At 41.6% G+C, this 13,828-nt stretch overlaps 1 protein-coding gene across 1 annotated transcript in view; it reads right to left on the bottom strand.

Annotated features, from left to right (window-relative positions):
• Nucleotides 1-10,012, bottom strand: part of prdm5 (PR domain containing 5) — a 39,925-nt gene extending 29,913 nt beyond the window's left edge. The window contains exons 1-9 of the mRNA XM_047588334.1: nucleotides 9,680-10,012; nucleotides 8,896-8,979; nucleotides 6,472-6,594; nucleotides 5,017-5,182; nucleotides 4,717-4,894; nucleotides 3,643-3,735; nucleotides 3,374-3,495; nucleotides 2,604-2,683; nucleotides 35-119 (exon numbers count right to left, since the gene is read on the bottom strand). Of these exons, the coding sequence (XP_047444290.1) occupies nucleotides 35-119; nucleotides 2,604-2,683; nucleotides 3,374-3,495; nucleotides 3,643-3,735; nucleotides 4,717-4,894; nucleotides 5,017-5,182; nucleotides 6,472-6,594; nucleotides 8,896-8,979; nucleotides 9,680-9,778 (1,030 nt within the window). The 5' untranslated portion in view covers nucleotides 9,779-10,012. The remainder of the gene's footprint in view (nucleotides 1-34; nucleotides 120-2,603; nucleotides 2,684-3,373; nucleotides 3,496-3,642; nucleotides 3,736-4,716; nucleotides 4,895-5,016; nucleotides 5,183-6,471; nucleotides 6,595-8,895; nucleotides 8,980-9,679) is intronic.
• Between the last annotated feature and the right edge of the window lie 3,816 nt (nucleotides 10,013-13,828).

Genomic DNA, 13,828 nt, shown 5'->3' with positions numbered 1-13,828 from the left:
GAAAATCACCGACTCAAACGAAGCTCTCTCTTACCTGAGTGTGTGATCATGTGGCGTTTCAGCTGATTGGTCGAGATGAACTTTTTGTCGCACGCGTGGCATTCAAATATCTCATGCACCTACGGCGCAAAAGGCAAAAAGAGGGAGAGCTGATCGTCTCAAGAACTCAAAGCAAACGTCGGAGGATAAAAGTCTGCGATGGTCAGATACAAAATCTTCATTAGACTGATGTCTACAGACAGAAAAGCAATTAAAGTGATGAAAAGTTTCAATCCCGGTTCTGCTTCGGAGCACAGTTCCAATAATTGCACATTCAATAGTTCCCTGGCGTACAGCTACAATAGCATATGCTAATGTAACGCAGCTCCTCTTGTCACCGCTGCTTCTGCAAAAGCTTATTCAGCTAAATGATGATAATGGCAGATTTAAGCTGCTTTGGAGCTGAACTGTCATTATGGAAAGTTTGATTGCCCGACCGCAAGAATAATACTTAATGCCCCAATGGCTCTGATTGAAGCTATAAGAACACGCCAGATGTTTTTTGTCAGGAATGTGCTCCATATACAATGACACTGTGTTTCAGTAGAAATCAATTCTTCTGAACATCTTCATCGGAAGTTTTACTGGAGGAAAAAAAAAATGATGCTGACCTAAATTTATAGAGCCATATTCATTCTCTCTCTCTTTTTTTTTTTTTTAAATAGACCGATGTGTGTTATTTGAAAACAGCTCCATTCTGACGCCTACATTATAAAACTGGCACATAGGCACATTAGGAGGCCACACAGGAATATCACATACTCCTATTTTAAAACACCCCGGAGATGTGAAACTGGAGAATACTGACTCATAGGCAGGTGAAGTTAGTTATATGATTCACTGCAGAACTATGTCACAACTTCCAGGTGACTTTTCAATGCTGAACAGTTTGCGAGTGGCCCGATGATAAATAAGCTGACAGGGACGGATTAATGTCTGCTGATTAATCTTGATGATAGATGCAGATGGCAGGAAATTAAATTTCATAATTACCTTCTGGAATAATTAATGAACGAATAGTGGTTAATGAATGACAACCAATAAGACAAATTATTTGAAACAGCATGCATACTAATGCAGTGGCCGACATCCTTGGAGGTATTGTTTTAAACTGAAGCGTAAAACAGCTGAAAGGAAAACTAACCTGGGTCCAAGTGATTAATCTTAAATAATGTAAATAAAACGGTAATGAGAGATTGTTGTTGTTCTTGGACAGCAGCAGCTCACATATTCAGTTGAATCAACTGAACGCATTTTAGACTTAAGCCTCTGTGAAAGGAGGCTTCACTTTGAATAGGACTGGTGCACTGGCACTGAATGCCGGCGCAGTGGGGCTCCAAGAAAACAGGCGGTTCAGTTGTGCGGCAATGCAATTCGACAATGCAAAGCCGTCATGGTAAAGTGTTGTGTTGAACAGCTGCGTAGATGGCAGTTTAATACACAATTAACATGTTTCCAGTAATATTTACCCATCCTCTGCACCCAAAAGGGGGCATGCTTAATACTGAATGCTGCCTTCCACATTAACAAACACAGTGGATTCTCTTTCGACCGAAGAACGAGCACGTCTGCTCGATCAAGGCAGGACAAAGGGCACTGAAAATATACAAGTTTGAGATTCACCAGCAGAGAATGGTAAGTAGAGAAAAAAGTGTGTGTGTGTTGCTGTGTTACAGGAACGCTGCATTTCTGCTGTCGCTATTGTTTCAAAATGCTACAGTTTTATTTTCCACCCTGATATATTTACATAGGTGCAACATTTGTCTGTGTTGTTACCATCTGCTGTGCCACGTTCTGGCGTCTCCCAGGTCTTTTAACACATTCTGTTCCTCCAACTGGACTTAATGGATTACACTGCATGTCTGAACCCCCCTCGCTCAACCTCCATCACAGCCTCCTAATCAGCTTTAACACAAGCTGTTTTTGGCCTAAATTACCGGTCAAATATGTTGGCTATGTTAATAATAATTATTTAGTGGGATAATTTAATAGCACTTAATTGCAATCAAATTGTATCTTCAAATGGAAGGCCCATTAGCCTACTTAGTGCACAACGGAGGAATGCAGCTTGCAAAAAGAACTACCCAGCAACAAAACTATTTTTTGTCCTTAGGAAGATGTTTTCAGACGGCGTTTAAATAGCCGTGTTCAAATCTGCAATCCATCAATAAAAGAGAGAATCCTGACGCCAAGGTTAAAACCCTACAGTCTGCCAAAAGAGCCTCTTGAATTTCACAAGACTTGTGGGATGAGCTAGTGAAAAAGAAACCCAGCCCTCCGCTCAGTGTCACCCAGAATAAATTTGTAACAACTTGATCATATAGAGAGAATAAGTGCACTCGGAGGCATGTGAAGCGGAGGCACATGCCAGATTAAGAGGTTAGACTGGGTTATAGAAACACAGCGGCTCGTGATGGATACCAGCGTGGAGCAGCACCAAAGAGACATTCGCGTAAAAGTGGATCATGCAAAACTGCGTAAGCTGACTAAATCCTCTCAGATCCAATGCAAAGTATCTGGTCGTGATAAATTGAGCTGTACAGCAGATGCTGCAGAAAACTCACCTTTCTGTGTTCCTGTAAATTCAGAGAAGAGGAGCATTTTCTGTTGCATATGGTGCATGTGAGTTTGCGGCGTGCACTCCCTAAAGAGAGACAAAAACAGGGTTTCAGATCTCCATGTGCAAGAGTGGTAACATTAGGCAACGATTTTATGACACACCATCGCATCATTTAAGGAAAAACACCAAGCTCTGTTAATCATAACCCCAGTGATCCCACCATTTTGGGAGCAGAGACACCCTCCCTTTATCCCCATTTGAATTACATGACCCACATCTGTTGAGTCTGATCCACTTCCCCCCTCACACACACACACACACTCACACACACAGACACACACACCCCTTGTTCTGACCACATTGGGAAAAACATAAAGGCCCAGATCTCAGCTTCATCCTGCTGCCCAGATGAATGTCTTAATCTCGGGTTGATACTTGATTCCCAATGCCCTACATCCCATCATAAATAGCTATGCAAGTCCAATTATCTGAAAGAGTGAGCCGCCCCAGAACACACAGGTCAGCAATTATGGAGTGCAAGTAATTAGAGATGTGTCTCAACATTGCAGAGAGTTTAACTGATCGAGGTCATGCACTGTTACTGCAGTTCCTTGAGTGCTGAGGCTGCTAATGGACAATTATCTTCATTACACGACGGCTTGAAGGAAAGAAAAAAAAAAGTGCTATGCATGTGAATATATGTGCAACGGAGAGGGTGTGAATGAGACGGCGAACATCAGAGAGGGATCAAAGAGAAGACGGATAGATGCCAACCTGTGTGAACATTTCCTTTATGTTTCTTCAAAGCGTCTTTGCTCTTGAATCTTTTTCCGCAGCTCTCTGCTTTACATATGAACCTGGCGTCTCCTTTACAGGCTTCCTTATGCTGTTCAAAACTGCGCACACAGGACACAGATAGACACAGACAGAGTATCGGGACATCGGGTTACACAGTAACACAGGATAGCACAATTGTTCGGCTTAGAAAACAAATTCCAAGTGTGAACGCACATTGTATTGAGTGCGTGTTTGGGCAGCGTTACCTGGATTCTGAGCTGAATGTGTTGTGACAGAGGGAGCACTGGTGAGCTTTAGAGTCACCCGACGGATCCAGTGACTCTGAACAATGCAAAACACTGAGGAAGCGTTCAAGAAGAAAAACAAATTAGGTGGCAAACAGGAAACAAATCACACAAGTGTCAAGTGCTCAAACGCACAAAAGTCAAATGAACAAACCAATGAAGCTATTTTGCGCAGAACAATATCGCCAGGAATCTCCAAAATGGACAAAGTAAAGCTTCATTTAAAGAACAGGTTTAAGAAATAAGTTAAATATTTGGCAGAAATATCGACTGATACCTCTCTCAGTTGTACGATGAAGCTACAGCCAGCTGCCTATTAGCATGGCATTAAGACTGGAAACAGAGAGCTAGCGAACTAGCTAAACTCTGTCTAAAAATAAAAGAGTGCGCAAACCAGAACCTCTAAACCTTCTCTAATTAATTTTGCTTAACTTTTTTATCTATCGTATTTTATTCCATTAACATGTATTAAAAACAACATGTTAAAACATTTTATTCTAGGCTGGGTGGTAGTGAATTCACTGAGATTTCACTGGGTAAACATTCAGGTAAATAAATTAAGAGCTTTTGTTAGGTATGATAGTAGAAATATGTTTAATGGCTCCTGATTAGAAAGGAAGAACAATAACGTGTTGCTTTTTTCTTTACTAGAACCAGGCTAGTTGTGTCTCCAGTGACCATGCTAAGCTAAGCTAACATGCCAACCCCAACTTTACTTTGAATCCTTCATCTTATTAACAATTTGTGCATTTTACATAAGTATATTTACAAGCTATAACTTCGGTTCACTGTGCTATTGATTAGTTTCAGGTTTTTCACAGGACCACCATCGTAGTACCTCTCATTTAATGAATGCATTTGGATCAAAAGCAAACAAGCTAATACTCATTATCTGAGCTGTACTCTGGACTGATTTAATACTTAGAACAACTTCCCACTGACCTACGATTCAGTCTTATCAGCAAAAAAAAAAAAAAGCATGACATTAGGCAAAAATGCACTACAGCTAGTAAAGTGATGGAACAGTAAACCCACTGGCGCTGCAGAGCCTGTTTGATGGGGAATTTCTTGCCACAGTTCCTGCATTTGAACTCCTTCTCCTCTGTGCTGGGCCTCTGATGCAGGCTCTGGAGGTGGGCGGCCAGGATCTCCTCACTAGGAAAGCTGCTCTCGCACAGCAAGCATGGGTGGTCCTCCTTTTTTATTACTATTTCTGCAGAGATGTAGAATACACTTAACAGACGTGGCAACTGCAGAAACGTGAGGAATAAATCTAACTGCGGCGTTTTATCAATAACAATGGGAATTTATAAGAAAGCGAGCATTCCATCATACCCATTTCTACAAGATGCTTGGCCTCTTTACTGCTCTCGTCCTCATCTTTGATGTCTTCTTCTTCCTCCTCCTCCTCCTCTTCCATATCACTGTCCAGGAAGCCTATCAGGAGCTCCGTGTCTGTCTCTATGTCATCCACAGCCAAGTAGAAGATGTTCTCACCGTCCTAACAAACGAAAACATGGTTGTTGATCACGTGACAATAACACAATGGAGCACCGGAAGAACGTGTCGCAACATATTTGGGTGGAACGTAAGGACAAAACGTTTATAACCGTTATAACCTTTTATGGTAATGCGCATTGGGTAACTATTGAGGCTAGCTGAGGGCTGAACTCATTTCACCCAGACAACAGTCTGTTAAGGCCTGATTGAAGCCACAGGTCAAAAGATCAAACCCTTAAAAATGTTGTCATTAACTTCCTTGTCCTCAGAGGTCACGTTAATAAAATCAAACCATCATTTTGTTTTAACTATGGGATTCTAAACATACATAAATAATGATTAAGGGGGAGAAAGCCGCACAATAAATGTCACTGCTGATGAAACGCAGAGATTTAAGGAACTAGCGTGACCTTTAAACAACCAATCACGTTGGGCATCGGAGTATTAATGGCAGGAACTTTGCTCTAGAACCTAAAAGGATCCTCTCCTCTTCCTTCAACTGCTATTTTTCTTTCAACATGAGAGAAAATCCTTTTTTAACTTTGACACAGAAGTGCAAGAGGTGAAATTTCCCAGATCTAGCCAACTGTGTTTGCAATTGTGCATGTATGCATTAAGAGTTTTTTTAGGTGCCCATAGGCCTGGCTACTGTTGGTGACACATTATTTAGTCAGTATAAAAACTTTAAAAATGTTCCTGGAACCTTTTAGAAGTAACAGAAAAAAATAGTGGCTGATATCGCAAAAATGTTTTCTCAGAAAAAGAAAAAGATCCAAATCAAATATGCATCTGTCCTGAATTAGTTTTAAATCCATCTTTAATACCGTATGATGTTTTACCCCTCCGGTCGGTGATATACTTTATGCTGTAAATGAACAGCGTGTATCATTTCAGATGGTTTTCTTCATTGTAAAAACAAATCACAATTCTCAAACAGAAATCTCTTTCCATTCACTTTGCAGATTCAAAATATTCTCCATGCTATAACCACTATGTTCCCTCTCTCCCAGTTAATCCCATCATTTGGGATGTTTCACAGAACAAACCCAGTAAAGAAAAAAAAAAGAAAAAAAGAAAAAAAATACTTTTTTTCCCCTTTTCTTACACTAGTAGAAAGAAGGGACATTTTTGATCGAGCTCCAAACCAAAAACATGTCTCTTTATTTGTTGAGTTTAAAACCGAAAGACTCATTTCTAACATATCCGCCCTGACAGACGCCTGCAATATTTATTATTTTCTTTATTTTAGGTGAGTCTGAGGGATTCATTGTCCACCGAGTGGAAATGTACCTGAATGGCTGCCAAGTTCTTCTGCTCTTGCGAAGGCGCCTGATGGACAAACCGCAGCCAGTTGGCATAACGGGGATTACTTGCATCCAGAATATACAGCACATCTCCTTTACTGCCACGGACCTGGGGAAAAAAAAAAAAAAAACTGTTACTGTGTGATTTGTCAGAGGTGAACTACTGATTCTCCTTCATGTGTTCTGGCTTTAACGGTTTCTCCTCTGTACATCACAGTGTGCTGGCTTTACATACAAACATCTGTTCTCATGCACAGTTCTGTACCTCACAATGTGGAAGCTACAGATAACACAGCATTTACATTATTGGTTACAAGCAGCAGCTTCTCCACAACATGAAACGGGAGTTTCAGTTTAAATCGGCCAGCGCAGTTAATTGATGTGCACCACAATTAAACATTCTCTTTATCAAAGAAAAACAAAAAGGTACAAGACGGACGAACAAGCAGCTGTGTCATGTGATAAAGGATGTGATCTGTACTGTACAGCAAAAACAGATTCACAGAGACCGTTAACTGTAACTGAGTAAATTACAGTTATTAAACTACAATTATTACTCTATTACAGAAAACTGTAACTGACATCTGATTCTGTATGTCTGTATTTGGCAGAAGGAGATTATTTTGTAGCATCAACATGTCTCTGTTTTAGTGGCAGTTGGCTAGAGGACCCAAAATCATGTAACTAAACATGTCTGCTGTGTGAAGTACTTTAGTTTGGAAAATAAAGTCAGACAGAAATGTAAATGTTTGGTGGTAGTAAGAGATTTGCCACAAAAAAAAACAAAAAACAGGATGTGCAGAATAAACTCGACTGCATCGAAACAAGACAAAACACTCAAGAAGAGAAAAAAGTCAAGGAGGAAAATATCATATACAGCTTAATGGCTCGGATGAACAGATTATTTCTGTAGTACAGAACTCAGATGTTCAATGTCCTCGCTACATTGGCTTTGACGGCGCCATTGGTTGGACAGTTACATGATGCATAAGAGCGGAGAAAAGCTTTTAGCCTTTAGGACTGGAATTCAGCCGATACTGAATATTAGAAGATCGATATTGGATTGAAAGAAACTTGACTGTGTCATCCATAGCCAGTACCTATAAAAATTGGTTCAAGAAAGAAAAAATGGTGGACCACTGCCAGGTCCAAGGACCGCCATGGTTCGCTGATGCACGTGGGCAGTGAAGGCTGTTCAGTTTTTTTCTGTAGCTCAAACAGTTGAAAATGTTCCATCACAACCTGTTTTCTATGGGGCATGTTTTCTTTGACATCATATACACAGAATCCAAGGGACATCCCCTGGGGGCCCATGGCGGGGTATTTAGTCTGGAACCATTATAGATGTTACAATCGGTATGAGGGACAATCCAAGCAGTTCTGAAACGACTGGATCTGTGTCAGGCTTCAGCCAAGCCTGATCTTCTGTAGTTATTTATTTCCAATCTGCTATAATCCAAAACCACGTAGTAGTAGATCCCTGTTGGCTAGCATCAAAGCTGCCAAAAATAGACTAAAATGACTAAACATGCCGTGTGGATAACATGCCGAGTACACTCAGGCAAGGGTTGAGTTTAAAAGAAGAGAAATGTTTCCCTGAGGACAGAAGGACAGAAGTTTTCAGTCTGTTTGAGCTTCTAGAGCCAAGGTATGAGCTACCCCCTCAATACAAGTAAGATAAGAGAAGAGAAGCCTCCTGAATGATGAATGGTCGTTTTTGGGGTCGGAGTAAATAAAACCCGATTGTGACCCATCCTCAGAAACAATGCTCAGGTGGTCGTACGTGCAAAAGTAGCATTTACATAAATGCCGAGTTTTCCCAGAGAAACATTGCGTCACAATGAGATCATCCATGTTGTTCACTTCACGGTTTGGAGGTTTTAATGTTGCGGCTGATCGGTGTATACAGTTGATTGAGCAGTGATTACTAAACTCTGTGCAGGACTCCTCTAAAGGCTCACGAGGTCACAGGAAGCTTGAGCTATGTATTATATTTTATAAGATTAACCAATGTGATTAAATGTATTATCCTAATCTGAAAAAAACTGCACGACTACAGCTGTCCAATAGAATATGGGTAGTGGCATAAACGTTTCAGTGTCACTCTCTGAAATGCAGTGGAACAGATGTAAACAGATAAATAAATAAAGCAGCAGACAATGGAAATTATGGACATTTTATACGTTGTAGGGGTACAAATACCATCCTACAGACTTCATTTGGGCATTAGGGTTGTGATACTGCTGTTATGAGATAACCTGTCAAATAAAATGTACGTGAAGTCATATTATAAATATGCCTGCCAAACCGATTCAAGTCAACACTCCCATTCACTCGGATCAAATCAGAAGTGTGTAAAACAAAAAAAAAAAAATAGATAAATAAAAAAGCAGCCAGTGAGCACATTCACCTCCCACATCAGCCTGGTGTCCGAGCTCTCATCCAACTCACTGGGCAGCTTTTTCTCACCAGCGAAAGGGCCAAACTTTTCTCCCTTTAAAACAAACAGAGGAATCATTGTCAAAAGTGAAGCTTTTTCTAAAACACAGTCGCAGCCAGAATGAATTAGACAAAAACATGATAGCCTACACCCCGGCGGCGGAGGACTGTCCAAGACATGATTTCTGAAGTGTTGATAAATGTGGGATGGCCTGTGGGCTCGCCTACAGTTTAATGTGACATGTGAACGCATCCCTCGGTACTGGACATTCTTCCTAGTGATCTCCCAGGGGGGCGTGGTCAAAATGTTCTTCGTGGTGTATTCATGTTCATCTTCAGTTTTACACACATTCACATGACGATACCTCTCCACTGACACATGAACCCACTCCTCCTCCACGGAATGTCCCAGACTCTCTACACGTCTGTCAACAGCGGGGAATATGTTTGTAGTTTCGTAAAATGGGGTGAAAACTTTTAACAGTTCGTCTGAAAGTAACTTATTTTTAACGAGACCGCCGCCTCGAGACCCTCCGTCGCCGACATGACTGCGTGAAGTGGACCCGGAGAAACTACTGGAGTTACTGTAGCTACGTGGCACTTCACGTCAGAGAAGCCCTGGGTTGAGGTCGAGACAGGCTATAAGGCGAACACAAAAAGTATATACGGCGTCGACATTCTGCTAAAAAGTAACACAAAACGCTTCCCGTGCGTAAACTCGGCTACAAAGTTGCCCCCAGTCAGAAACAACAAACCTTTTTCACTCGCCTCGCCGTGTAAAGACCGATTCCATCCTGGACCTTGGACGATTTCAGAGAAAATCTGTCTGGCACATACATGCCTAACATTGTCATCGCTCGGAAATGTTCCCTTCAGTGACAGTTAGCTGGCTATCAGATGTGTCAGCGGAAGTGGAAAACCATGGTTAGTTTGTATTTGGAGCAGATAGTTTCTTCGTGGAGCGGTCCAGGTTGAACTTCTGTTGCTCCTGCAGCAGGAAAGCGGAGCGGCGTCCTGATTGGTCCAAAGTTTGTAACCAGAGGCTACCTTTACTGTGGTGCAGCCTGTGGTTCATTCAGTCCGCGCTCCCTGTGTCTTTAGGATGAGAGCGGCACTCGCACTGTAGTAGTTTGTTGGTCGTTTTCTCAGTAGTGGAAAAGAAAATCGAGATCTCTTCCTGAGTAAAAATATTACAACAATAAAATACCCGTCTAAATAAATAAATAACTCCAAAAACAAAACAAAAATTCCATTCCAACTTAAACGTGTACATTCGTGTCGTTCAATTAACTTAGTGGCACAGTTCCATATGTTATAGTTTGTTCTTGTTGTTATTATTCATGCATTGAGGTGAGGCAACATATCTCTGATATGTTTTTTTTCTTGATGATATGGAGAAATAATGCCTATACCTGTAATACATTTACTTTTACAATATTTTTCTCTTGCCTTATTTCTATTTGTACCCACACCGTCTTGCCCCGTCACTGTAACACTTACATTTTACAGTGATGTCTTTATCGTACCATATCTTATTTTATTTTATCTCAGATACATACAATGCAATAGTGTAAAGCAGCAAATAAAAAAAAAAGAAAGTAATGGACGCGTACCTCAGAAGGGGACTTAAACAAATGTTATTGGATGCATTCCACACTGAGTGTTCCCTAAACACTGTCTATACAAACACTGGCTCAGAGTGAATTTGTTACTAATGCAGTACAGTCACCAGATGTGTTGTTGGATTAACTGTTACATTTACCTTTGTTGGAGGAAATGATCAAATGGGCTTAGAAAGGGTAAATATACACAGAAATTAAACATTGTTTGTCTACATTAGGAGCCACTGGGTGCAGCAGTAACACTAGGGCTGGTAAATAATATTTGGGTAAGTTATTCCCATACATCCGGTAAGACAAGATGTACATTTTTTTTATTATTATTATTATTATTATTAGATAAGCTCTTATGCGTTGAGCCAAAATGGAAACGGATGAGCCCGTTCTACTATTAGTGCAGATCCTGACCCAGTAATACTTGCAGGTTATTACACAGGAAGCCGCATAGTAGCTCAGGAAAAAGCACCCGCCATTAATTTCCTCATTCACCATTAACCTCAAAAACCTCTGAATATTGTGACGCTCTGTGTGTTTTGGCCCGGATTTATCTGCGCTATAATTCACTAACCACACTGTACCAACAAGCAGCAGACCAGAGGTCTGACAGACTCTTTCTGCCCCGACAGCTCCGCTCAGCAGGGCAGAAACCCCAATTTACCAACAATCAGAGGTGGCCGGGACAGATGGTGCTTCCTCCCTGAAACAGCCCGGCACCATATGAATCAAATCCTCAGACATGATGTTCAAATAATAGTGAACCTCTTAGTAGATGGTGTCTTTAGAGTGATTGTAAATACTTTCACATTGCAAGTAAAATAAAGGTCAATATTTAACTTCATTGGCATCCAGTCTTATGAAACCATTTCTCAGTACTGATGTGATAAAACAATAAGATACTGCTTTACATATTCAAGCCCTATCTTTTATATTCCATGTAAACTTTGCATCATATTAAGAAGATATTTATTTATTTATGAGGATTAAGATTCGATGTGAACACGGCAATACTTTTTTTATTTTTTCTGTTCCAACACCACATTGACTTTTTACCGGTAAAAGTACTTTTTTCTAGTTTAAAGTTGGACATGGGACACTGAGGAGAAGGAGTTATGACATTTCAAAATAAAAGCGCACAGAGTAATGCCAGATCACTTTCTTTTCCCGACTCTCCAATGGATGGCGTTTCACCGCAACCGCAAATAATGAATACGCTGGTGAGAAATGGAACTATCCGGCCGCAAACTGACCTTGCATTACCTCCGTCGTATTCTTTTCATCTCCGCTCACCTTGATGTGTTGACTTTCACCCTGCGGAGAGAGATTAGCATCATCTCTAATCACTGGCTGTTTGTGTATGTTCTTTTTTTGAACACCTCCTCAGCAAATGCCTGCCTCCTTTAATCAGCACTGTGTCAGTATTCTCTTGCCTTTGTTTACTGTGTTTGTGGCCTGTGTTTATGCCAATGGCTTCCTGTTGTGTTGTGGCTCTATGCCCAACTGCTCTGTGATTGGTCCAAATGACGAGCATTGGTTGACAATTACAGCAAGACTGAATCATGGTGTACATGTTTACATCAGAGGCAATGAGCTAGAGTGCTTGACTGTCCTGGCTGCTATTTTATAGGGTTTATGCTTCAAAATGAGGGGTAAACATGTCCTTCAGTAGGGATCTTTTTCCCCCAGACCGCTTTTGTGTTTGGGTTGTTGTCATCAATGACCCGGAGTCATATTTCTGATGTATTTCAGAGAGTTAAGCCATAGGAGAGGGTTACACTCGGGTGACAAGCCTGATCACTACACTGAGAGGGCCTTTGTGTGCTTCTACTCCACCCATGTCCTCCTTGGTCCATTTTCTGCCCCCCCCTCCCTGACCTTCCTGTCAGTGCTTTGGCCTGTCGGGGCAGGACGATTAAATGTCACGACCCCCTTTTTTCCCCTGTGCCCTCTGAGGACCCTCCAACCCATTAACTTTCACTCAGCTTTCACTGAGATCCCGAGGTTATCCCCACCAGCTCTGATCTCCAACACCTGCACACAAGGCTCACAGAGACACGCGGAATATGTTCTCTTCAAGTAGGAACCCCGTCACAAGATGAGCAGATAATCCAGATGTGGTCACAGAGGCACAGAGAGTCGGTTCTGGTCTGCTCAGATAATTCACAGTGTACGGCAATGCATCCGTTATTCTTAGACATAATTCACTGAAAAACACACTATATATGAACTATACAGTGACACAAAGTGGAGGAAAAGTCTGCAGGGCCAAAAGCCACCAGGATTCATCCTCTTGGTCCATAGTGGACCAAAGAACCAGCTGAGCCTTGCGTACAAGGCAACACTAGAAGACAATGATGCACTGAGGACTTAGAAATCTGCTATGATATCTTCAGCCAGACAGAGACCTTTGGATGTTCAGCCTCACAGGACCAAGGCTTTGAACCTGAACATACCCAGCCCTGGAACTGAGCAACCTCAGTGACTGCTCTGCCAGTTGAGTCTCTGAGGTCCAAAAACTACAGAAACCACATTTAGGACATGGAGAAGGAAAGGACTGCATTGAAATAAATACTTTCAGAGTTTCTTTTTTTAAGTAAATATTTTCACTGAGGGAAAACCTCAGTTTGGCAAACATACAAATGGTTCCATACAAGATTTTCCAAATGGATGTGCGCATTTTTCTGAAATCTCCCAAACCTGATACTGTAGATTGAGAGGCCAGACCACCTTTTGTTTCATGTTTCACAAACCCCCGCAGTCCTTCACCGCAGCTCCCTATTTCAAGGCTGTCGCTGAATAGCCAGCAAACCATTTCCTGAAGCTCCGAGGTCACTGGATAAATGATGTTTTCATTTGACAACCCCGGGTCGCCAGTGAAGGAGGGTCTTCAGAGGGAGCCTTTTGAAATTACAGTACTGATGAAGCGTGAGAAATTACAGGCACTTAGAAGTGATTTCATGAGCACAAGAGAGCCGGGGGGACCACCCCTACGCAGCTCGGGCAGGAGGGAACGATGGCAGCGAGTACACAAACACGCAAACACACACAGCATGTCCACACGACTGACACACATCAACACCCACCCACCCACCCACACACACACAGAAATCGCATCCAAGTGCAGACGTAATAGGACCAAACAGTTTCTTTATCCTCAAGTGCATCATGAGTACAAGACTGTTCTGCTCAGCCTATGATAATGGAACTGACCTTATAGTTAAATATACAACAGAATTAAATAAAAGTCATATTCAGGTGCCAGTTATCCTAATGGGGATCAGCTGAGAC

The sequence above is a fragment of the Mugil cephalus genome, chromosome 6 (genome assembly GCF_022458985.1).
Source record: "Mugil cephalus isolate CIBA_MC_2020 chromosome 6, CIBA_Mcephalus_1.1, whole genome shotgun sequence".
Taxonomy (NCBI): Eukaryota; Metazoa; Chordata; class Actinopteri; order Mugiliformes; family Mugilidae; genus Mugil; species Mugil cephalus.
Note: the sequence above shows the minus strand (reverse complement) of the source record. Positions and strands in the feature narration are given on the sequence as shown.